We start from the raw sequence: 26,455 nt of genomic DNA, 5'->3' as shown, positions 1-26,455 counted from the left end.
CCACCTCCTCCTCCTCCCACCCCGGTGATTAAAGGCTGCTCAGGTGACACACCACCAGGTATTACAGCCGTGCACGTTGTTTTAAACTTCACCACAAAGATCCTGCCCAGCTACCTCTCTCTCGTCCCAAAGTCAACAGGCTGTATTCCCACGTGTCCCAGGAGAAACTGCTACAAACAAAGCACCAGAAATGAGAAAGGTGTTCCTTACTTACCAGTTCAACTTTTGGGCCAAGACCTTCAAATATTTTATGAGCCTCTTCTGCTTTTTTCTACAGACAAAGACATTATTATATTGTATAATTAAAAACTACATTACCTAAATGAAAAATCATTACCAATTTAGTAATATTTACCTAAAGACTAACACTTAGTTAAACTTATCCTTACTTCCAAATCTTCTTTCATACAGCAGGCTAGTCGCTCGCTCCTGGCCTAGGGGTTAGGGTTCGGCGCTCTCACATAGCCGGCTAAAAAACCCTGACTTCATCTTCAAAACTCTCTCACCAAATCCAGTCAAAGCTTGACATTTCTACTGAAAGCAAAACCTAAAGAACTGGTAAGTTTTTAAAAGCAAGCATATTAAGATTCCAGGGAGAGGAAGCAGCAATTCACTATTAGAAATGAACCCCTCCAACATTCTCAATGTGTCTTTAATGAAAACTTAAAAACATGAAATACCATAAAGTTGCCAGCATGCACTGTGGTAAGCCAAACTGACCCCTTTGAAGAGAAGCCTGCAATGAGCGTATTTTCTGACTATAACAAAACCTTAGTAATCACACAGGGAAAACAACTAGTCTGAATTACTCAAAGTGCTCAGTAGTAAGTAAATGACGAATTATGTATTTTACGTCCCATATTCAAAAAGGAAAATAATCTAGACCAAAGTGCTATCTGACAGAAATCTCGCTCTGATAGACAAATGAAAGTTTAACAAAACTCAATAGTAAAGATGTTCAAGCTGGACTGCGCGCCTGGCAACGTGTCGGTGGATCTCAAATCCCCCGTGCTCCCAGCACATGCCCGTTGTGACCAGGGCTCCCTGCCCGTTGCAGAGACTCCCACATCCGGGCACCTGCGGCTGGGAGACTCTCCCAGGCTTCGGACGTGATACACAAGTGAGAATGGGATCGGTCAGTATCCCCCAAGTGTAAAGAAAGATGTTCCCTTAGGATAAACATTTTATCAGTCACAACTGGTCAAATATTTATTTTAGTATATGTTATGTGGAAAGCACTATGTTTAACTAGCATAAGAAGCTCAAAGAAGTGTAATGCGTGTTCCAAACTTCGGGAAACTTAAAACGTTCTTAAGATGAGAAATAAACATTTTAAAAATTTCAAATACAAAACTACAAAAGCCCACTGAATTTGCACAGTGAGTTTTATCTCTGTGGTTCAAGGCAGGCTTGTCAACCCTGGCACTGCTGGCGTCCTGGGCCAGGCGCTTCTTTGACATGGGGCTGTTCTGTGTGCTGCAGGCAGGTCAGAACTCCTAGCCTCTCGGCCCACTGGATGCCAGCAGCACCCGCCCCTCCCCCAAATTACAACAGTCAAAACTTCAGCTGAGATCAACTGTTCTAATCTCAAGAAACCAACATGTAATTATCAGAAAATTCAAATATGTTAGCTTTAAGGCATATATTAAATAACACAAATAACATAATCACAGATGATAAATTTGGAAAAAAGTAACTCCTGCAACTAATTCCCTGTAGATGACCTACAATCACCAGTGTTTGAACGTGCTTTCGAGCCACTCCACGTTATACAGGGAGGGCCTACACCAAGGACAGGCAGGCTAAGTGGAACTGTACACAAATAACACTGAGAGACAAGGGGGGAAATTATATCACCGCAAATATTTGCTAGTATCCTATTATGTAAAGGCACTTACCTTTTCAGGGATAATTTTAAAGGCTAGTATTTAAGGTGTCTGCGGATCCCAAGATTTAAGTTTTGCAAAGTTTTATTAAATATCTGACTTCACGTTGGGTTAACTGCTAAGAACGGATTAACCTATCGATTGTTTGGCATAGAAAAATTTAACTTAAAATCTTTACACCTACATATTACAATTTGTATCCTAAGCCTGTAAGTAGAAGCAATTAATGTCTCACACATATGCTGATATGTTCCCTGGGCCAGGCACTGGCCAGACACCGAGGAGACCACGAGTAAGACATCCCTCCGGGGGAACGAGGAGAAGACGACCCTGGAGCAGAGCTCTCGGCAGACCAGACAGGCCAGACCCCGGGGCCGCCCGAAGGCAGGGGCCTCACGGGCCAAAGCCCCACCTTCCAGGGAACGGCCCACCCTGCTCTGGGAGGGCATCACCACGAAAGGGGAACAGGGCAGGGGCTAGGCAGGCAGACGTGTCAACGCTGATAAAGAAGGCCAGGCTATTCTGTAAAAGTGGGAACTCCTCAAAAGGTTCCATCTGGAGAATCATGTAAGGGGACGCAAATACGAAGGACAGGTTAGAGAGAAAAAAGACTGAAGGAAGGAAAACTCAGTATCTACACGAGCGGTGAGGGCTCAAATTAAGCTACTGCCAAAGGAGGAGGCGAGACAGTCTCTCTCCCAACCTAACCTTTCCACATAATATACACTAAATAAACACTGGACGAAGCAGTCGGGAGAGGAGCACTTAGGAGGCAGCTCTCACGCTCGGCACTGACTAACCCCACAGAGGGGCGGAGAGGGACGCAGTCTCCAGGACAGCGGCCTGGGTGTCCAGATGGTTCCGGCACTAGGTACACTCTCCCCTGTCACCCTCCTTCTTCCTCCTGGTGCCACGTTAACTTACAAATCATTCGACCAAAATATAAACGAGGTATTTTTGAAAACTACACTCCACACTCCCGCTTTTCTATATGTATTATAATTCTGAAATTAGAGCACTTACAAATACTTCTGGAACCTACAGCCGGGAAGGGCGAGAGCAAACTGAACTGCTAAAGACAGTCCCGGAGAAGAGTCTGTTTAGAGACTAAAATGCATCTTAGCCGCAAGCTTGAATATGACGCAAGGCAATTTTTCTCTCAGGAAGCCGACTTAAAAATTCACAGTCACATTTGGGTAGTTTTCTTCCTCCCACTAACTTTCTAAATAAAAGAAGGATGCCTCATACAAGACAAGGGCCCCCACCTCTTAAGCCACAGGGGGCTCCATCCCCAACCAGCACGGCTGCAGGGGGCAAGAGGGAGGTGTGCTCTCACCACCCACCTCTTTGCCTCTGGCGTCAAAGCAGGCAAAGTCATCTGGGAAAAGAGCTGAAGAGGCAGGGAAGGCCTGGCAAAGGCAGCCTGGGGAGGAGGGAGGGCGTGGAAGGGGCGATGAGGAAGCCCCGCTAGGGACCTCTGCTACCGTCTACCACCTACGTGACCACGTGCACGGAAAGAAAGCGTCTTTAGGAGACGACTGCTGGAGACTGAGCTGAAGATGACCCTCCCTGTAAGTCTAACGTTAAGGCAGACCTCGAGCTTGGTCCCCCCGTTCGTCACAAAACGTGGAGCACACCGAGCACGTAGATGCTAAAACGGAAAGAGGAGGTCTGGAAGGGGTTCTCGCTTTTGTTGATGGGCGTGAAGAAACATGTACCACACTAACTAATGAAAAATATATATATATACAAACTAAACACAGCTGAACTTTCTATCAGATCTCACTCAACAGTTTTCAGTCCTCACATCCTGGTCAGCCAACCAGAGAACTCACTGGTACTGGAGCACTTTATTAGGCTTGTAAGAAAAGGCTTAGTAAGAAATCCAATCAATTAATAAATACCATTAAATTCAATTTATTTGAAAGTACGTCATATTAAGAAAGAAGTCAGTATTTTATTTTATATGCTCCATTTCCATTGTTCTCAGCTCTAATCCCTGTTTACTTTACCCCTGAGGCCACCAACTGGCCCGCAGCTCATCAGCCCACAGGAGTGTTTGGTTCCTCTCCAGTGTATTTTTTGAAAGCAGATTTCATATGAACTCCGTGCTCCTGGCTTCTCTCACAAAAGGGAGCGCCTGCTGACCCTGGGTCCTGTCCCTGCAGGGCCCCACGTCCCCGCCCTCCAGGCACACCCTGAGGCCGCCCTCTCCACTCCACCCTCATCGGACTCCTGTGCACGCAGACTGTTCTGTAGAGTCAACAGACTGCAGCGATTTTGAACGCAGCGGAGAAACTAATGTTAGTTGCCCACATTCCCACCTCCCCACGACACTTGCCATCATCCTAAGTATCACGTATCTGATGACTTCGTTATCTGCCTGTACACACACATACATGTGTATCTGAGTCCAAGATTACAACTATAAATGCTTATTTAATGACTATCTCACAGCTGCTTTTCTTAAGGCCAGTTTCCTTTACGATCTGTGCTCACGGAGTCACAGGCTGCCGGTGTCAGAGGCGCGGGTTTTGGTAACCCCACTCACCACGAGGCACAAGAATGGGAACAACAGTCACCAGCCCCTACCGTGTGATCAGCTCTGGTGAACAAGCCTGCTCTCCTCCGTGGCACTCACAGCACTCAATTCCTTCTTGAACGGGGGGCTTCTGGAAGCCCAGTGCTAAGCAGCTCTGTTGGAAAGTGTTTTTCATATTAAGGTGTAATCAGTTTCCCTTTAACTGCTAGTTCCTCGGCTGGATTCTGGCCAAAACCATCCTCGACATCACAGAATTATTCATAGAATCGAGGCCCAGCTTTCCTAAATCTGTGGACACTTTTAATTATGAGTATGAAAGAAGAAATTGTGTGAGCAAACCTAAAAAAAGCAAAGTCTACCTAAAGGTCAACGGTCTCGCACCTTAGAACTAAGATTCAAACCACAGCCCAGCTGTCAGTCCTGAAGCTGGTGAAACAAGCCATTTCCACATCCAGTGACCTGTCTCTACCAGAACAGTAAGAGTGTTCATCATGAAACGGCCCTACTAAAGTATTCAGGTGCCGCACACGTGCTTGCTAGCATCTATGTAAGGGGAAACTCAGCTGACAAAACCACACTGTGGCTACATAACGCCTGTACAATGCAACACGTGAACGAAACAGAGCAGAATTTAAGGCACGACTGTCACCTTTTCCTCAATCCACAGAGACACCACGCTTCAGTCAGTCTAAGTTTAAGAACATGAAAAAATTACAACAGAAACCGGGCTCTAACACAGTTAACACAACCCCAGAGCACACAGATGACTGAGGCACAGACGAGTGGCTGCAAAGGCCTGCACCGTCAAGGAAGGCGTGGACTTACCCGGTTCTCATCGTAAATAATCTGGACAATGCTGCGGTGTTTCTGCTCCACGGGAGGCGGGGACACGGGCTTCTCGGGCTCTGGAGGTTTAGCGGCTTCTTCTTCAAGCTGTTGCTAAGAGATCCAGAAAGGAGGAGTCAGGCGTCTGCTGCTGTCACCCCCACCAGGAATTAACCACCAGAGATAACACACGCCTCTGAGCAAAGCTGCGCTGGTTCTACAGGGTCATCACTTAATCTACCAGAATCTAATGGGCAAGGGTGCTAAGGAACCCAATCGGATTGATTCTGACTAATAACTAGACAACATAAGTCACCATTTGATAAATCCTTGTGTATTTTAACTCCGATCAATTTAAAGCAAAAGAAATAAGAAAAACTAAACATATGATGTACAGCATGGATCTCTATCGCAAGGCCGTCCTGTGGCACTGGGAAAACACCTTTGTGTGTTACAGATGGACAACATGCGTTAGTGTCTGGTGGGGGGACTCTGGGGTACGTTACTCCTTAACTCAGCACAGCTCCGAGCTCCACCCCAGGCCCCCACCAAAACCTGGATTTTATAGCCAAAAGGCACTGGCAAAGCCCAGAGACTGTGGGCCGCTGGTGTGGGCAGTCACAAAGCAGAAAGCCATCTGATCCCTGGGCCTGGGTTTTAGCCTTAGGGTCGTGCTTCGCAAGCGGTGGGATCCGGGGAGCCTTTCTAGCCCTTACCCCAGCCTCGAGCAAGGATATGAACCCCTCCTATGTCAAGCAGGGATACTAGTCCCCCCACCACACAGCCCTCTGAGAGGATTAAGTGACCCAGCAGCGTCAGGCACGCTGCCACCATGGGCGCTCAGTACACACCACCTGCAGTTACTACTGAAGCAAGCGGGGACTTCGCTTAGTTCAGTGTTCTTCCAGCCACTAGCTAGTGCTTGATACTGAGTAACGCTCAATAGACAGCTACATGGACACAGTGTAAATTCACTGCCTTAGATGGTAAGAAAGACATTATCAGGTAAAGACGGAAGTCCACCAAAGGCCCGGTGGAAAAAATTATCTGTAGTCCCAAGTAAGATAGTCCAGGCTCCTAGTCACGTAAGTCAGACCACACCCAAGTGAAAGGATCAAAATCCTCCAAGAAAGCAGCTCCGAGGACCACATCCACTCGGAACAGAAAGGGCTCCGGCAGCCTGCTACCCGTACAAGCCACGGACAGACGCTCGAGCTGTGAGGTCATCTTTATGGGAATGAGCTCTTCGACCGTGCCCCTCTGTCCCCGGCTCAGACGGCCTTCCTTTAGAATCCCTGTCACACAGGCGCAGAGAAAGAAATGAATAAGCTTCAGGAAATCACGTTGTGTTCTCAGCAGGTACATAGCCCTGGGACAAAACCACTATAACAGAAAGGCTAAGACCAAAAAACAACAAATACAAACTTCCTTCACCTATCTGTTCTACTAGCTTCACAATAATTTTGGCAAACTTTAAAAGTAAATTTAGCTGGAATTTATACTGAAATTGTATAAAACATATGAATTAACATAAGATGCGTGCACATGACTAATACTGTGTTTCTGCTCAGCTATACTTCTTTACTTACTCAAGCTGTCTTTACATTCCCCAACAAAATTTACAGCTTCTGTATACTTCATAATGTCCACACAATATATTTCATTATTTTTAAATTATTTTAATGGGTTAAAATTACTATGTGCCACATATTATATAATATATTCATTATCTCAACTTACACAACCCCATGATTCACCTGGTGTCACCAGTAGCACTGTTACTATTGCATACATGAGGACATGGAAGAAAAGCAAAAGACCAACTCGGCAGAATCAGGCCCACTGAGGCTCAGAAGAACTGCCAGGCATGTTACTATAAATTTAACGTGACTCAATAAATAAGAGAGGGCTCACCGTATTTTTTTAAAAAGGTGAGAGGGGAATATTTTTAAATGACAAAACAGATTTTAAAATAAGCCAAACAGAAATTCCAGCAATAAAAATGTAATTATCGAATTTAAAATATATTTGACAACAGATTTGACAGAAATGAAGAAACTGCCCACAATGGAGCCCAAAGAAGCAAAAACCAAAAAAAGGAAAAGGAAAAGAAAAGCAACTGAGAGACAGAGAAAACAAGAATGATAAAACATACCCAACAGGAATTTCAGAAGGGACAACAGAGAAACTGTTGGAAAGGGTTTTGTAAAACAAGATAATAGCTTAGAATTTTCCAGAACTGATGAAAACCTCTAAGACATTCAGGAAGCCCAATGAACCTCCACCTGGACAGACGTAAAACCAGCAAGCAAAACAAACCCCAGCCCTAAACACATCACAGTCAAAACAGCAGCACCCTGAGGGAGACACTGAGAACAGCCCGAGAGAAGACGTAGACCCTCCAAGAAAGGACACGATGACGGAAGGGCCGCGGCGTCAGCCAGCAGACAGCACGCTGGGGACACCGAGAAAACCCCCCCATTCCAGACAAAACGCCGTTCAGTAAGCGGCATAAATAAAAGATGACATCTAAAAACAAACATAAAACCCATCTAACAGAGCCTCACTGAAGGGAGCTCTGAAGGATGGTCTCCAGGAAGAGGCACGTTCCCCCAGATGGAAGATCTGTGAGGCAGCAGGAGTGGTGGCAAATCCCACGACACAGACGGGGTTAAACCTAAGTGAAGCCTGACCACAGAAAACAGCGTCTTTGGCAGTTGAAACACACATACACACACACACACACACACACACACACAAGAAAGAACCAAAATACAAGACAACAGCAGCATTAAATTTGGCGGGGAAGAGAAAGAAATCAAGGAGTTCGATGCCCTCACGCTACTGAAGGAGACGGTTAAGGTACTAATTAGTTTTAGGCTTCAAGTTAAACAGGCTGTTAAAATTTCTGGGGAATCACTATAAACAAAGAAATACTGTATAAAATCCAAACTAGTGGGACAGGAGATGACAAATAATCAATCCAAAATAAGGATTGGGAAAAACAAACAAGAATATCAAAATCAGCATAAAAAAGACAGGACAAATAGAAAGTATAAAATAAAACCGTTTAAAATTAAAATAACTGAGCTATTTCCAACCATCATCATCAGATGAAAAGACTAAATTATCCTGTGGAAAGATAGTTTGCCAGACTGGATAAAAACAAAACCCAGCTGTACTGCTATGTAAGAGACACACCTTAAATATACACACAGAAGGTAAAGGCAAGGAAAGAGGTAAACTAACCGACAGCAATTAGAAGGCCGCTGGCCTAACTCATCAGTGTCGGGCAACGCGGATTTCCCGCTAAGCCAGGTGCTGCTGAGGACGTGGAGAAAAGGGACACCTGGGCACTGTGGGTGGTGGGACACAAACTGGTGCAGCCACTGTGGGGACAGTATGGAGGGTCCTCAGAAAATTTGAAACAGAACTCCCATATGATCCAACAATTCCACTTCTGAATATTTCTCGGAAGAAAACAAAAACACAAACTCAGAAAGATATATGCACCCCCCATGCTCACTGCATCTTTTTTGGGGAGGAGAGGTCATCATTAAAATGGGACCCAAATGGGAAATGGAAGGGAGGGTAACAGGGTTTGGGGGTGCCGGGACTCGGAGCTCCAGGCTCGCTCCACAACCTGACTTCCTCCCAGCCATCAGGAGCAATCCGAGGACTCTACAAGAGCTGAAGCAACACCAGTCGAGACGAGAAATAGGTTAGTAACTGGGAGGCTGCCGTCCACACTGTCAGAACCTAGCTCAGAGCCTTCACGTACAGGATTCACCACAGTTCCAGACTTCTATCTAAGAGCAGGACTTCTTGAAGACGTTCCAAACAGCAGGCTTCCCAGGGGAGCGAGTTCACTGGCAGATCTGGTAGCTCACTCCAAATAAGCATAGTTCTAGGCAGATGAAGTTTCAAGACAATTTAGCCCCAGCTCTTCCTTGCAAACATATCACCAATCCTGAGTCTATTCTATGGAGAAACCTCACATCTGTCACCAGATAAATTTCTTCAAGAGCTGGGTTGAAGGCAGAAATCGGGGAATCCTAGCATGCATCTGAATTTAGGCTTGGGCCCATTTTCCTGGGGCGTATTCTGTGCTTGGTTTCCCTTTTACAGCAGAAGAGATGGAGAGAAGCATCAATAAAATCAGGGGCCCACACTTCTGCATTAACATGAACCCACTGGTCATGGAGAGTCGGAGGTGGAGGGTGGCCACAGCTCACCCTGGGGACACAGACAGTGGCTGCAGTCACTCTGGGGAGCTCTCTCCACCACGTGTACACTGGCGCTGGGCGGGCCCCACGCAGCATTATTTACAACAACCAAGACATGGACATTACCTAAGTGCCATCAACAGATAAACGGCCAGAGAAAATGTAGTACATACACACAACGGAATGGTACTCAGCCATGAGAAAGAATGAGATCTAGTCATTTCCAAAGACATGGACGCACCCTGAGGGCATTATTTCAAGTGAAATCAATCAGAAAGAGAGAGAGAGAGAGAGAAAGGGAGGCAGGCAGGCAGGCAGGCACACAGCTCACAGAGACAGAGCACAGACTCGTGGTCGCAGGGCAGGGGCGGGGTAGACGGAGTCAAAAGGTACAGACTCCCAGTTATAAAATAAACAAGTCCTGGCAGCATGGTGACGGTAATTAAAAACACTGTTCTGCGTATCGGAAAACTGCTAAGAGTAGGTCTTAAAAGTTCTCATCACCAGAAAAATAAACCCTGTGACTATGTGTGGCGATCAGCGTTAACTAGCTTCTCTGTGCTGGTCATTCTGCAATATATACAAATGCCAAATCATTAATTATGCTTTGCACTTGAAGCCAATGAAATGTTTTATGTCAACTATACATATATTTTTAATTGAGAACTACTAAGAAAAAGAAACAAATCCAAAATCATAGCAGTAATTGTTAAGCTACTGGCAAAAATGAGAGAAGACATGCATGATTTTTTTGAAGTAAAGAATACATATAATCTTCTTCTCAAGTGTGACTGGAGTGTTTTATGAAAATTGACCCCGTCATCTAGGCCAAAACTCAAGAACCAGCTATTTCAAAAGAATGGGTATTAGAGCCCATACTCTCTGGCCACAATAAAGTTAGAAATCAAATAAGCAGAAATAGTCGAGAAAAAATTATATACCCAGAAATTAAAAAAAAAAAAACATTTCTACTAACACAGGAGTCGAGAAAGAAACCAGAATGGAGAGTAAAACATATTACAAACTAAACTTGCTGAATGAACTTAAAGTAGTGCACAGAGAGAAAGAGAAGCCAAAATATTAATGTTAAATAAGTTACAAAAGAGCAGAACAAAACCAAAGAGAAGAAACGAGCAGAAACTTGTGATACAGAAGAAACAATTAGTCCCCAGAATAAGGGGGGAAACTATCTCCAGAAGAAATAGAATTTTTTAAAGTACAGTCACTCATTTTAAAAATGTTCACTCACAAAAAATACCCAATAGGCCCAGCTTGATTTTACCAAATAATTACAATCTTAAACCATCTCAGAGTTTAGAAATGTTATAACATTAGCATGATCTGTGACCAAACCAGAGAAGAACAGTGTAAGAAAAGAAACTACAGGCTGATCTGTCTCACAAATAAGACACAAAAACCCCAAAATAAATATCGTTAAAGCAAGTCTAGCAATTTATAAAAAATAGGTAATCATTCTGTTACTACATTAAAGGAGAATAATATGATCAGCAACCTTATGCAGAAAAGGCATTTGATGAACATCCGCCGTGATTAAAACTCCCAGCTCACTGGACCAGACAGGAGTGCCGCCGCCTGGGGAAGGATTTCTACAAAACTGACATCATAATCAGTGGTAAAAAGTAAAAGGCATTCCTAAAAAAGCAGAAAATGACAAGAACAACCACTTTCAATGTTGTAATGCAGTCGTGTGTGGGTGTGGGCGCACGCGCACTTGTTTGAGCCTTTTTTAAGGGGGGTGTAATTAGGTTTATTACTTATTTTTAGAGGAGGTACTGGGGATTGAACCCAGGACCTCATGAATGCCAAGCACACAACTCTACCACTTGAGCTATACCCTCTCCCCTGTAATGCAGTCTTAACCAGAGCAATGAGGCAACAGAAAAGTAAGGAAAAGTTTTAAGAACCAGAAAGGAAGGAACAAGTTTTTTTTTAAAACTGCTGATCTGACCACTACCCAGAAGAAACTACAAGTAAGTAACTGGCACTGAAAGGGTAATGCAGGGAGGTTGCTGCTCCACACTAAGAACAACAAAAACAAAAACAAAAAACTGCAAGTTAGAAAAAAGTGATTTTTAAAAAGAAATTATTAACAAGAATCAAAAATATAAAAAGTTGAATCTAACACAAAGTGTTAGTAAAGTATTTATGAAAACAAATGTTTGTATGTATATGCATGATGGGGACATGGCGCTGCACACATGAATTCACACATTGTAACTGACTGTACTTCAATTTAAAAAAAAGTTTTTGAATATATTTATGGGAGAGAAAGCAATAAAACATGAAAGTTTTCCTAAGTAAATGAACAGATACATCATAGTCATGGGTTAGAAGACTTGGTAACATAAAGATATCACCATCCCCAAACTGACCTCTATATTCTATGTGATTCCAATGAAAATTCCAGAAAGATACTTTGGGGAACTGAAAATGTGATTCCAAAAATCATATGAGACGGTAAGAATTTTAAAAAGCTAATATACGCCCACAGAAGTGGGGTTTGCCTCACTGCGGTAGAAAAAAGAATTATCACATAGCTCCAGTAATTGGAAGGATACCTATTTCTGTATCAATACCACAGAGCACAATAAATAAGAACACAAAGCCCCGAAGTCAATCCACACAGAGATGCAAATCTGACTTACAACAGCGCTAAAACTGCAGAACAGTTTGGAAAAGGACAAACTTTTCAATTAAGTATCCATACAGGCTAAAAATGAATATGGACCCCTACACTGAGGCAAACACAAAAAATCAGTTTCTGGTGGATTAAGAATAATGTGAGAAGCAAAAGTATAAAACTTTTAAAAAAGACAGTACAGTAAACTCTTTTAATGATCCCAGAGTAATCTCACATAAAAGCTGAAGAAATTCTGTTCACCAAAAAACACAGACTTAAATGTAAAAGCTAAAGCTATAAATCTTGGAGAAGAACACACAGATGTAAGTCTTTGTGGCCCTGGATCATGGTTCTCGGGTGTGATACCAAAAGCACAAAGAATGAAAGAAAAAATGAACTGGACTTCATCACAAGTAAAGCCTGTTGGCTGTGGCGTGACTGGCCCGCTGGGCGGCCCTTAGGACGGCAGTCCCGTATCTCTGTCCCCTTCTCCCCACCTAAGAGCCGGCCCCTGAGGCCCCAGAACCACCTCTGAATTGTCAACTAAAGACCAACGAAGACGCTCATTTAAAGCTGACAGAGATGAGACTGAGCAGGTCTCCGTAAGAACGCCGGTGCGGGGCTGGGCGGGGGCGCACGCGCTGGGAACACCCGGACGGCGTCCCCGGCGGCTGGGAAACAGCACCTGTGGTTGGAAGGGGCCTGCGCGGAGCCGTGGACAGCGCGGTGGAGGAAGAGCAGAGAAAGGAGAGGACGAGGAGGAGGGTGGGAAACTCCCACGTCTACCTGGAAAGTGAACTGCACTGGAAGGTTCCCAGAAGACAAGCAAAACTGTCCAATGAAGATGAGGAGGAGGAATGTGGAGACAAGGCTCCAGGAAAGAAACCCTGAGGAGATGCTCCAGCCAAGAAGGCACAAAATCAAACCAGATTAGAAAAGACTCAAAACCACCAAACACCAACATCAAAAAAGTCAAGAAGCCTTCAGAAGAACAGGGGGAAAAAACTCCTAAGACACCAAAAGGACCTAGTTCCGTAGAAGACGTTAAAGTAAAAACGCAGCAAGTCTAGGAAAAAGCACAATGAACAGTCGTGGTGCATCCACACGGGGAGAGAGGAGACGGAGGGACAACCGGAGCCCAAGCGCGTCATCACAGTCCCAGCAAGGCCTCTGTCTCCTCCCCGTCGCCTTCCACACCGGCCCCCCACGCCCCCCGCCAGGCCCCCCGCCAGGCCGGGAGCAGCCTCACTCCAGACTTCCTCAAGCTCCTTCCTTGACGGCTCTGATTCAGTGAACCTCATACTTTGCTTTCTACTACTTGACTCATCTGACTTACTTCGTACTTCTTTGACCATGTTTTTAATCACTCTTGTATCTCCCTAGTTGCTCAATAAATATTTGAAGGAATAAAATAAGAGAGAAAAAAGCTTTCGTCATCCACGGATACCACTAAGAAAGAGAAAAGACAACGCAGAGAATCAGAGAGGACACCTGTACGGCATGTATGTGAGCACACAGGACACACCACCAAGTCTGACAGCCCAGCTACAAGACACGGGCAAAGGATCTGAACCAGCCTTCCCCTACAGAATAAATGCAAACAGCCAACAAGCACAGGAAGGTGTTCATCACCAGACTCTAGGGAAATAAAAATCAAAACCACAGCCAAAGAGATACAATCTATCAGGCACACAAGTAAGCTGCAAGGAGGCCCTGCACAGCATGGGGAGCACAGCCAGTCCTCTGTAGTAACTGTAAACTGAGTGCAGCCTTGGAAATCTGTGAATTGCTATACCGCACACCTGTGACATAACACTGCACATCAAATACAGTTCAATTTTAAAAATATATTATCAAATACATACATAAATAAATTTTTAAAAAACACAATGAGATACCACTTCACATTTCCCAGGATGGCTACGCACAAAAATGCTGACAAGGAAGTAGAGAAAGTGAAACCCAGCCTCATACACTGCTGGGGGGGGAGTTTAAATGACACAGCCACTTTGGAGAGCAATCTGGCGGCTCCCCATAAATTTACACAGAGTTTTGCCATATGAGTCGGCCAGTTCTACTCCTAGGCACATACCCAAGAGAACTGAAAAAACATGTCCACACAGAAACTAGCACATGAATGTCACAGCGGCATTACTCCTAACAGCCAAGAGTGAACACAACCTAAATGTCCATCAACTAATGAACAGATAAACAAAACAGCGTATCTCCACGCAGTGGGAATTTTATTCAGCTGTAAAAAGGAACGAAGTGCTAGTACGAGACACAGCATGGATGACTTGCAAATGCTAAATAAAAGAGGTCACACACAAAAGGTCACATATTATGATTCCATTTGCCTGAAATGTCAGAATAGGCAAATCCACACAGAGAACAGACCAGGGTTGTCAGGGGCTGGCGGAGGGAAAGAGAGTAGCTGCTACAAGGTAAGTGCTTTCTTTCTGACGTGATGAAAATGTCCTGGAATTACACAGTGAGGACAGCTGCACAACTTTATGAACACATTAAAAGCCAGTGAACTGTACCCATTAAAAGGGTTAATATTATGGTTTTTAATCTCAATTATAAAAAAAAAATCCTTCCCCAAGAAAGGGAAACAACAAGCCACAAACTAGGAGGTGTGTGCCACACACAACAGATGAGAGACCGCAGGAAATGCCAGAAGTAAGAAAGGACAAAGCGGCAAGGCACACAAGCAACACAGATAACCCACAAACGAAGGAAAGCAAGCTCTGTCTCACTCCTGACCCCACGGACACGTGCACGCTGTCCGGCCCAGCACCCCACCAGGCCCGAGCGGATCTGTCTGCCTGGGAACCAAGACCCTAGCACCACCGTGTGGAACAGCAAGAAACTAGAAACAACGCAGCCAGTAAAATGAAAAGCAGAAGAACAGACAGACAAGCTCTGCTGTCTACAACCATGAAACCAGACGGCCCAGCAAGGGAGGCGGATGGGTGGAACTCGGGGCACTAACCGCAAAAACAAGCAAGTCACAGATTACACCAGGCATGCATTTCTTTCTGTGAAGCTGAAAAATACGGAAAATTCAACTCAACATTATCTTCTTTAGGCAGACAAACACACATTCTTAAACTACATTAAGCAGAAAACCAAACACTTACTTGTTTCTTTTTCAGTTTAAGGATCTGCTGTTCCACTTTCGCAATTTCCCGATCCACGCGGTCCATGCTCTGTATTAACTCCTCCTTTGAAAGTTTCGAAGGGGAAGCATTTTGATCATCTCCACACGATTGCCCAGAGATTGGAGAGGAAGGAGCTTCATGTTTGACTCCAAATGCTGGGTCCTTTAGAGAAGAAAATCAACAACTGACTCGTCACTAATAGCCAACGTCAGCCTCAAGAGTCTCTTAGCTGCAAGTCAGGTTTAAAACTCCGCAGAGCCATGCGTGCGCTCTGTGTGGCTGTCCGACAGCAGCAAACCCCCATCCCACTGGCGTTCACACATTTTCAGAGTTTAGACACATCTTTCACAATTTTAAAGGTCCTAAAAGCTCTCCAGAACGAGGTGGCTAAGTGAGTAACCAGCCTTCAGTGTAACAATACCAAGACTACAGAGAATTTCTGCAGAAACAGTAAAGCAGTCCTGACAAAGGAAAACACCAATTCCCCAGCCATTTCCTTGCAATGGTCCTTCAAAAGGTCTGAACACGTGAACTCTGTGCACCCGCCCAACTTAACAGCTATGATACAGCCAACAGTCTCTACCAAAAAGCTTTCAGGCTTCGCAAGGGTCAGTAGCGAGGCAGAGAAGTCAGAGAAATGACCTAGAACCTCTGCTGCTGCAATCACCTAGACCCACCCTCGTAAAGAGCAACTAAGCCTGCCCACAGGACAGCACACAAAGCAGCTCTCACCCACTCCACCTCCATGCCAGCAGAGGCCGCTCTACCCCGGATCTACCACGCACGTACGCGCGCGTGCGCACACGCACGCACACGCAGCCTACTCGTTTCTAGCCTAAGGTGAGGAGCTAATCACTGCTGTAAAGCAGATGAAGGCTACAAGCAGCCCAGAATGAACATAGTCCATGGACGGCAGAGCCCTTGACGCACTACGTGATGATGAAGAAACTGTGAGAAATCAGCAGTCTTAACCAAGCGTGCACCTAACTATACGTGGACAGTTGCTCCAAAACACTATGGAACAGAGAACAGAGATTTCAGCTAAAACGTAATATGCATATTCCTGAAAAATCTGATATTCTGCAACAGTATAGCTAAATATAAGACTTCTGGGGAAAAGAGAATTATGGTTATTACTTAAAACCTATAACCTCTGTAAGCAAAGCATTAAGGAAAACAGTATCAATTCTACTAGAGGGAATAATATTGTCAAAGCTCACTTGCACTCAGCCCACAGTTAATTCTTTGGTAGCCAGAAACCCTGCAGTTCGTGCTTCCTTCATAAACCCTGGAGGTCACCTGCCTCCAGCAGAAAACAGTATGCTTCATCCAAATAAAAATCAGATTCAGGGTATCAACATCTTTATCAAGCTTTAAAAGTAAAAAGTACAGGGGCAAATCTCTTTGCAGCTTCTTTTCAGTATTCAGATCTTCATTAGTTAGCTTAACACTAAAAAAGCAGAGCAGTTTTTGAATCAATGAGGCCAGATACTGCACTAAATGAAACCTAAATGCAGAATTTTCAAATCATCTTATGGTCTTTATCTATCTCGAAGGCTGTTCCTTAATAACAAGACAGCTTGATCCCGAAAGCCCTGAAACACTAACGCGCAGGGAAAGAGCATCCGTGAACCACCTGGATGTCTAGACCACACGCCTGCGAGCTGGTTTGTGATACAGAACTCGCGCCACAGCAAAACAGACTGTATTTCGATCAGCAGATTCTGACGATGCTCCTCTGGCGATCTGCTGCCTGCCCTAGGAACTACTATGACAAATCAGTATTTTCCACGGACTTCCTCTCTAGTTAAACATTTGACAGAAACAGGCAGGCACCAGGCAGGTGAACAAACGAGTGATGCCCGCCATCACGGAGCTGGGACCCTGGCACAAGACACTGTGACAGCTGTTCTGGGAAAGGCTGGGCCCCTACTTCATGTCACCACGAAAGCCAAGTAACAGCACACACTTACATATTTATTAGCAAATCACAAGAAGCCTCAAACAAACAAAAAAAAGACTTTCACATTATCTTGAGCTCAGGAAAGCCAGCAGCAAAAGATATTTTTTTTAAATTGTGAATCGAAGTAAAAAGTACAATTTTCTCTTTAACAAGATAGTAACAAAATTTTAAAGGCAAATGGGAAAAATCATTTGCAAAATGTTAACTCTAACAACTCAATATAAAATAAAAAAAATACCAACAGAAACATGGGCAACAGTTTTGAAAAAGCAACTCACAGAAGAGGAAAGATAAACAAATGAAAAAATGGTAAATTCTACTAACAAGGGAATATAAGCAATTTAAAATCTTATCAAATTAACGACTTTTTAAAAATCAGTAAATATGTGATATCTGAGGGCACAAGAGAGCTGGCCCCTTACTCCTGCTGTGGGCACAAGGGCTGGTCTTCCTCTTTGCAGGGCAATCTGGGTACACCTGTGAACACCTCAAAAATAGGCCAACTCTGGTCTGTAATCAATTATGCTAACAGGAATTCACCTTAAGGAAATAAATAAGAATCTATACCCAAAAAATTCAACTTAAAGAAAATACATCATTGTTCCAGTGAACAGGTAAACTGTATGTGTGACAATTAAATAAATTACTTTATATCCATATATGGAATGTAACTAAAAATATAATTGTAAACTTCTTGACACAAAAAGCAACAATATATTTAAGCAAAAATAAAGTTACACATAACGCAGAGTGAGCACATTAAAATATGCACCCAAATAAAGAAAAATAAGTATCAAAAAGTTAACAACGATTTCTAACTGGTGAGGCTGTTAATTTTTTTCCTTCAAGCTTATCTAATTTAATTCTTCCATAAATTATATACCTAGACTTAAAAACATTTTTTTAAAAAAAGAAACAAAGTAACAAATGCTAATTCTTTCAAAATCCCTACTTCTAAAAAAAAAAAAGTCATGATTTACAACTTAGGCAGGGCAACAAAAGCAGGACTAGGAGTCAAAGGTCATTCCAACTCAGGAGGTACTATTCAGGTCACTTAATTTTTCTTAACATCTGTCTTCTCTACTATAAAAGGGAAATCAGTTGTACTCTGATGCAACATGTCATATTTTAATGAGTGAAGTTTTAAGATCTCTTCCTGCCAAAAATCTGTAGCTCTAAGTTACATTTCTGGTAATTTAGTCAGCCTTGGAAGAAGACCTTTATTCAGTGTATTTCTTTCTCGAATGTTGCAAACATTTCTTATAAACTCATCAACGATAACGCAGGTATTTCACCTGGTGAAGCAGGTCTCAAAATCCCCAGAAGTTTAGCCCATTTCTGGTTTATCACGAAGAGCTTTCCCCACCCAACTTATTATTTTTTTAATTTCCAAATTTACATAAAAAGCTGAAAGAATAGGAAAATGGATATTCATCCTTCATCTAGAATCTCTAGTTGTTAACATATTGCTATATATGCTTTTGTGTATATACATACATATACACACACACACACTCCTACTTTTTTTTTTCCCAGTTGATCTATTTGAAAATAAATTGCAAACATATTTCCTATCTTTTAAACCACTGCATAGAAACTCAAGGAAAATGTGTGGGTACTTATTTATCTGGTATCAGGCTGGAAAGGGCCACTGGCCATAAAAGTAAATAAACTTTATGGGAAACAGATTTGATAACAAAAAGGTAGGGATAAAGGATTAACACACGATAGTAAAAGCGTTAACACTTTACTGTTCAAAGTGTTTTAAAGAATTAGTTTATTCTTTCTAAAACAAATATTTATTCAGTAACTACTAAGTGCCAGGTATTTCCTAATCTGCAGATTTTAATGAGAAGCAAACCAGACAGTTAAATGATAAATTTGTCAACCAAGTAAGAGCACAGTACACAAACACGCATTTTACAAAAGAAAGGCAGATAACAGTAAACACAAGGATACGAGCTTTGATCTTACTAGAACCTTCTCATAAATTCACAATACACATTGTCTGAAATGTCCCGAAACATAGCTACACATTAAAAGCAGTTACCTCCAAGACAGAGAACTACAGATAACTTTTTTCCTCTGTATCTACAAGAATGTATTTTTCCCATAAATTAGAAAGTTTTTCTCTTCATAAAAATTATAAGCACAGTTACACCTCACCTAAAACGTGTCTTCTCCCAAGTAACAAGCTAATAATTTCCAACCGAATTTAAGAGGATTCTTCAAAATTTAATTTAGATTTACTCAACTGTGGCAGTCTTGAGTACCTCTGACCACATCGTAGAGCCCAGCAAGCCGGTGCAACGTGCTTGAAGAGTCATCAGCAGCAACTTTTCTTCAGTCCTCAGACTGTTTCCATTTACCAAAAAGGCAAAAGTGCTGACTTTAAAAGTCTAAAGTACCAAGTCTGTGGTTTGTAGTTTTGTTTAACAAAATTTTTACCTTCCCGTAGCACTAACCTTTAGAGTCTGGCATAAGTGGACTTTCTCTTAGGCGCTCTGCCTGAATATGGCTAAACAAACATCTCAGACCGACAACCCCACAGGGTAAGAGAACAAATATTTACCTTCTTAGCATCTGCAGAAGACCTCAACCCTTCTGGCAGCGCGTGCACTAAGGGCAAGACCGCAGCACTGACACGCTGGAAATGGGCATCAGAGACCTGCTCCAGACGTGGCCGCTTGGATTCCAGCGAATCATGGTCCACTGGGGACGGGCCCGGGTGAAACTGTTCATATCCAGTCCTCCTTTCCTGAGGCCTAACACGTGAAAGAAGACAGTCGCTTGAAAACTGTAAGTGATGAACAACTTCCTGCTAATGTTAATATCCCTACTTGAACTGTGAAGTAAATGAAAAGTCACACTTACTTTCAAAGTGGATTCCCCCACCCAGGAGAACACGTACTCACTAGAAAGTACTATCAAACTTCTAATTCTAATAGAAAAAGTTTCTTCTGGGGAGGGGGGAGCGGTCGGCGGCAAAGCAGTGAAAGATGTTAACAGAAGATTTCAATCTGCAGAAAATTTAAAGCTGCTGAAGAATATCCATAAAATAATATTTTCAAACTGATGCCATAATAATTGAATTAAATATAATCTAGGCGAGCCACCATTTTCAACCAATGATAAAAGCAAGCTGGAAAAAAAAACAAAAAACAACAGCAAATCTCCCAGCAAATGCCATAGGGAAAGACAAATGATTTGAGTTGTGAGGTATTATTTAGACTTAAAAACAAATCTCTTGAGTGGGAATGCAACAATGCTTTGAAAACACAATTCTGACATTTAAAACCTTTAAAACATGTATTCTGTCTAGTTTCCTCAAGTTCTTACGTGTCCTGAAGGTCAGGAATCTGCTTTTAACTTCTTCACATGATGTGCTGTGCAGAGTGCTACATGTGGGTGTTTGGTAGAAAACAAAGTCAACAGTCCTTACAGAGGCAACATTTTACTTTGTGACCAAGCTCTAAACAAACGTCTCACAAAACAACATTACATGGGGGGGAGGGGTATAGCTCAAGTGGTAAAGTGCATGCTTAGCACGCACAAGGTCCTGGGTTCAATCCCTAGTACCTCCTCTAAAAGTAAATAAACCTAATTACCTCCTCCTCCAAAAATTTTTAAAAAACAACATTTCATTGAAAAAATAACCAAGGGGTTTCGGTTTTAGGATAGATGATGAAATTAACCCTGAGGTCTATAATTTTATTATACTTCAAAAATCTGAAATCTCATTCAAGACATAAGATCCCATTATCTCCTCAAAATTCACAATGATGCCACAAAAAAATACTGGAGTAGGAAGCTTCAGGAATAAGACAAGGATGCCTGCTTTTGCCACTTGTGTTCAATACAGTATTGGGAGCTCTTATCAGATATTGGGCAAGAAAAAGAAAAGGCATACAAATTGAAAAGGAAGAAGTGAAGTATTTCTACTTGCAGATGACATGATTTCATGTGTAGAAAACTCTAACGAATTCACAAGAAAATGTTAGAGCTAATAAATGCATAGAGAAAAGTTACAGGATACAAAAACCAACATACAAAAATCAGCTATATTCCTATATACTAGCAATGAACTACCTAGAAATGAAATTAAGACAACACTTCCATGTGTAATTGCATCCAAAATAAAACATTTATTCTTAACTTACATAAACAGTAAGACATCCCATGTTCACACACTGACAATATTCTTAAGATAACAACACTGCACAAAGCTGTGTACAGATTCAATGTCATTACTAGGAAAATCCCAACACCTTTTTTTTGATATAGAAAAACCCATCATAAAATTCATATGGAATCTCAAAGGACCCCCAAACAGCCAAAACAATCTTAGAAAAAAATACAAGTTTGGAGAACTCACACTTTGCAATTTCAGAAATCACTACAGAGCTACAATATTCAAGAGTGTGGCAGACACTGGAACAGAACTGAGAGCCTGGAGACAAACTCTCACGTAAGTGGTCAGGTGACAGGCCACAAGGGTGCCAAGACCATGCCACGGGGAAGGAGCCGTCGCTTCGACAAACGGTGCTGGGGAAACCGGATTTCCACATGCAATAAAATGGACTAAAGACGTTAAGACCCAGAACTCTAAACCTCCTAGAAAAAAATACAGGGAGAAACCTTCCTGACCTTGGATCTGGTGGTAAATTCTTGGATACCACGCCAAAGCCCGAGCAACAAAAGAAAAAAATAAACTAAACTTCATCTAAATTAAAAACTTACGTACATCACAGAACACTGTCGTGAGAGTGAAAAGACAAACCACAGAGTAAGAGAAAATATCTGCAAATCACGCATTTGACAAAGTTTTAGTATCCAAAATATATAAAGAACTCTTACAGCTCAACAATAAAAGGACAAACAACCCTCTGCCCAAAAAATGTGCAAAAGGCCTTCGACAGACATTTCTCCAAAAATGACTCACAGGTAGCCAACAAGCACATGAAAAGATGCTCAGCTCCCTGGACTCAAACCTAACCCCCCATCGCTCACTTGTACTCCAACAGTTCGCCGCTCATGAAGATCAGCAGTGACCTCCTGATCCTGAAAACAAAGGACACTTCTGGACACACGCTGGCCGATCTGTCAATTACTACTTTCTTCTGGAACTTCCATCCCAGGACGCCAGCTTCCCTGGATGCCCCATTCTAACAGTCTTCTGCAGGCCTGTACAATTTCCCACAGGGGTTACCAGCATAGGTAACTTAAACAGTCCACATCCAGAGACCACTGAAGCTGGCCCACCAGGCCACAAGCTAGCGGCTGTCCCTGCCTCCTCCCCTCACAACCGGCCGACGCCCACCCGACAGGAGAGAAGCTGGAGGCCCGCCTTCTCGGGTCTTACCCCAGAGCACCACCCCTGAGTGCAGATGCCTCGGAGCAGCTTCTGCCAGCTAACAACTCCCAAATTTTTGCCTCCAACAAGACTCAAGAGCTTAAGCTGGTATTCTTATCTTTGGTAAGTATGTGATTTGGAGCAGAATCCTCGTAAGAAATTATTTCTGTGACCAAAGTGTCCTGGTACTTTCATCAGAATATAAAGTAAGACTAGAGTACATATTGCTTTCACTCTAACAATAAACACTGTTTTTACAACAGCCCAGCTATCTCATTAATGCATGGATGCATCTCCATGCAATTTTACTTCTGTTTAATAGATTTATTTTATTAAATGATTATTGTTTTGTTCAGTTTTATAGTAACAATTACCATGACATTTCAATCTAAAAGTTGTTTTTAATAGAGCACCTTAAATATATAGATACTTTTATGTATTTTTGTTGTCAGGTAGAAGTATGATGGGTTGGTCAATAAAAGATTTTGAACAATAAAAACATATCAGGATACACTGAATAGATGAATAAGAATGAATATGTGACTATTTCACACCAAATATGTGAAAATGAAAACACAAGTTCCAAAAAAAAAGGCATAAAAGAAAATCCTACGAAAGACAAGTGTGTCCGTGCAGCACAGCGAGTGAAGAATGCTACCAGATCGCTAGGGTATTCAGAGTCTCTCAGGCTTAAAAGTGTTTTGCAGTTTTGTTTTTAAATGTCAGTAACTTCAGTCTGACAAATTAGATTCATCATTTCAACTTAATATGAAAAATTTAAGATGACAACTTAAAAGTGCACAAGGCAGAACACAGCTTTTCAAAATTAGCTTGAGGAGAATGCCAGAAGCAAGTCCAAAGACCACTGTCTTCATCACTTTGCTTTCTCTCTCCTTCAGAGGCTTTTGTGTCTCAGAGTACCTTCAGACGCTGCGGACCCTCCAGGTTCATCTTTAACCCACTGCTCTTCTCCATTTCCCACTCCCAGGGTCTTGCTCACCAGTCTGTATTTTACACCCAGACCCTCCCCAAGCATGCTAGGCACACCTCCACTGGTATGTTTCTCAGACACCCCTAACTGCCGTCACACCGAACGCAGCTCCTGCCCTTGCTGCTCTGTCCTCGAGCTCCACCACGGCCGACAGAACCAACGGCCATCCAACAAGCCAGAAACTAGGCCTCCTCCGTCCTGGTACCTCACCGCTGTCAACTGCCAGGGCCTGGCAGCCTCGCCTCCTAACTCACCCAAGTCAGTCTCCTCTTCATCCTCATTACATCAGCACACCCGAGTCCCACCTTCTCTCTCTTCCCTACAGGTCTCTCACGAGTTCTCTCTGCTCCCAGTCTCTACACCTCAAAGTCATCCTCTGCAGAGCAGCCAGAGGTAACGTATCAAACACAAGCATCCAGCATTAGATAGAGCCCAAGTCCCTGGACACAGCACCGAGAACCAGGGCTGCTGCTGGTCTGCGCAGGGTTTGTGTGAAACATCCAGGCCTGACACACCATCCAGGCCGGACCTCAGCCCTCAGGGGTCCCCTCAGCGGGGCTCCCTTGTTCAGGACACAACCTACAAAAGCTAACTTCCAAGGGCCACGTGCTACCTCCAGCCACTCTGCCTGGGAGATTCACCAAAGCCAGAGGGTGAAGTGTTCCCAGCGCTGGAGCACAACCTCGGGGAGCCAGGGCACAGGACAACCAGGAAAGACTTGGGGTATGGAAGCTCTCTTTCCACCATGAAATCAGACTACATCCCATTTCAGCTTGGCAATTCTTTTTAGAAGAACAAAATGACTCATGCATAAATAAGTAAATATATCATTTAATATTTGAAATTTCAAAAGTATTTAAATGAACTATGAAAATCTTGGTAAAAACAATACAGTTTTATCTGGGAGCCCTGGTGGAGCTAAGCATGAAACCTGCCTTTTAAACTGACAAAGTGTTTGCCTTTTCAGAACTAAGACTGTGCAGCCACTTTGTGAACAGCCGGGTAGTTTCTCAAACGGTGAACAAACAGAACTACCACGTAATGCAGCAGTTCTGCTCCCGGGTGTATTTCTAAGGAAAAGGAATACATACAGCCACACAGAAACGTATGCTTCAATGCTCACAGCAGCATTATTCCTAACAGTCAAAAAGTGAAACAACTCACATATCTATCAACTGATGAATGGACAAGTAAAATGTGGTAGTTCAAACACCACCACCACCACCATTAGATTTTTATCTAAAAAAAAAAAAAACTCTGTAAACTTTGAAACTTAAAATTTCCTTCATTTTCCTGGCCTTCATAATCTCTTAATACCATCTTTAAATATCTTTAAAACAAATTTAAATTATCAAACAGAGTTTTTACTGTAATATACCTATACTTTATCATTTTAACTTTAAAGAAAAGATAACCCTCATTTAAGGGAAATATGTCATAAAGTTCAAAGCTATTCAAAACAGTGGTCCACAGAGATTATCTAGAGTTACATCAATTGATTTTATTTATTCCCAACTAAGGAAGGCTGCTCTCTGAAACAAAATTAATTTCACTTAAATTTTTAAATGTATAAATATGATTTGGCGTCTTTTACTGCTCAAGAGAAACTCAATTACCTGAATTTCAGTGAATCGCCTATAATATCTGAAACTGTCTCAGCTGTTCTGCATCATTTTATCTAAATATCCAAATACTCTAAATGTTAACTGGCCTAATTTTTCCAATGAAATCTAGGAAACATGATGGATGATCTTCACACAGAAATGATGCTTACTTTTTACGAGTCCTGTGTTTATAAAATGATACACATTTGCTAACAAAAGCATTCTAGGAATATATGACAGACCCAAACAGCAGGTCACCTCAAACCCCTCCACACAGAAACAACGCTATGATCAGGTGAGTAACATTGCCAACACCACTTCACTCTTATATATGGGCAGATGGACAGATAAGGCAAAAATAACACAACAGAAGAATACCGTACAGTCTTTTTTAAAATATAGGATATTTGGGTTTTTTTTTTATACAATATGAGAAAAAAATTAAAATAAATAAACCTTAAAATGGAAGGAACTGCTATATTCCAGATAAATGTTCCTTTAGCACAAGAAATCATTTCCCAAGAAATTCTTGCAAAAGGATGAGGAAAATAACTACGAGAAGCACTAAGAATGTGCAGATTTCTTTTTAATTTTTTATTGTCTATTGGTTTACAATGTTAATTTCTGGTGTACAGCACAATGTTTCAGTTATACATATATGTATTCCTTTTCATATTCTTTTTCATTATAGGCTATTACAAGGTATTGAATATAGTTCCCTGTGCTACACAGTTGGCCCTTGTTGTTTACCTATTTTATATATAGAGGTTAGTAACTGCAAGTCCCAAACTCCCAATTTATCCCTCCTCCCCTGCCACTCCCACCCTGTAACCTTAAGTTTGTTTTCTATGTCTGTGAGTCCGTTTCTGTTTTATAAACAAGTTCATTTGTATCATTTTTTTAGATTCACATATAAGTGACATCATATGGTATTTTTCTCTCTTTCTGGCTTACTTCACTTAGTAGACGATCTCCAGGTCCATCCACATTGCTGCAAATGTCATTATTTTACTCTTGTTTATGGCTGAGTAGTATTCCATCGTATAAATATATGACACCTTCTGCATCCATCTGTTGATGGACATTTAGGTTGCTTCCTTGTCTCGGCTACTGTAAACAGTGCTGCTATGAACACTGGGGTGCATGTGTCTTCTCAAATTATAGTTCCCTCCGGATACATGCCCAGGAGTAGGATCGCTAGATCACACGGTAAGTCTGTTTTTATTATTTTACAGATCTCCAAACTGTTTCCCATAATGG

At 42.4% G+C, this 26,455-nt stretch overlaps 1 protein-coding gene across 4 annotated transcripts in view; it reads right to left on the bottom strand.

The window, feature by feature from the left end:
* Nucleotides 1–26,455, bottom strand: part of NCOR1 (nuclear receptor corepressor 1) — a 126,864-nt gene that overhangs the window by 75,285 nt on the left and 25,124 nt on the right. For all 4 annotated transcript variants that reach the window (XM_072938457.1, XM_072938460.1, XM_072938458.1 and 1 more), the window contains exons 4-7: nt 19,820–20,012; nt 15,264–15,446; nt 5,254–5,367; nt 215–271 (exon numbers count right to left, since the gene is read on the bottom strand). In XM_072938457.1, the coding sequence (XP_072794558.1) occupies nt 215–271; nt 5,254–5,367; nt 15,264–15,446; nt 19,820–20,012 (547 nt within the window). The remainder of the gene's footprint in view (nt 1–214; nt 272–5,253; nt 5,368–15,263; nt 15,447–19,819; nt 20,013–26,455) is intronic.

The sequence above is a fragment of the Vicugna pacos genome, chromosome 16 (genome assembly GCF_048564905.1).
Source record: "Vicugna pacos chromosome 16, VicPac4, whole genome shotgun sequence".
NCBI lineage: Eukaryota > Metazoa > Chordata > Mammalia > Artiodactyla > Camelidae > Vicugna > Vicugna pacos.
The sequence above is the reverse complement of the archived record's forward strand: the minus strand, read 5'-3'. Positions and strand labels throughout refer to the sequence as shown.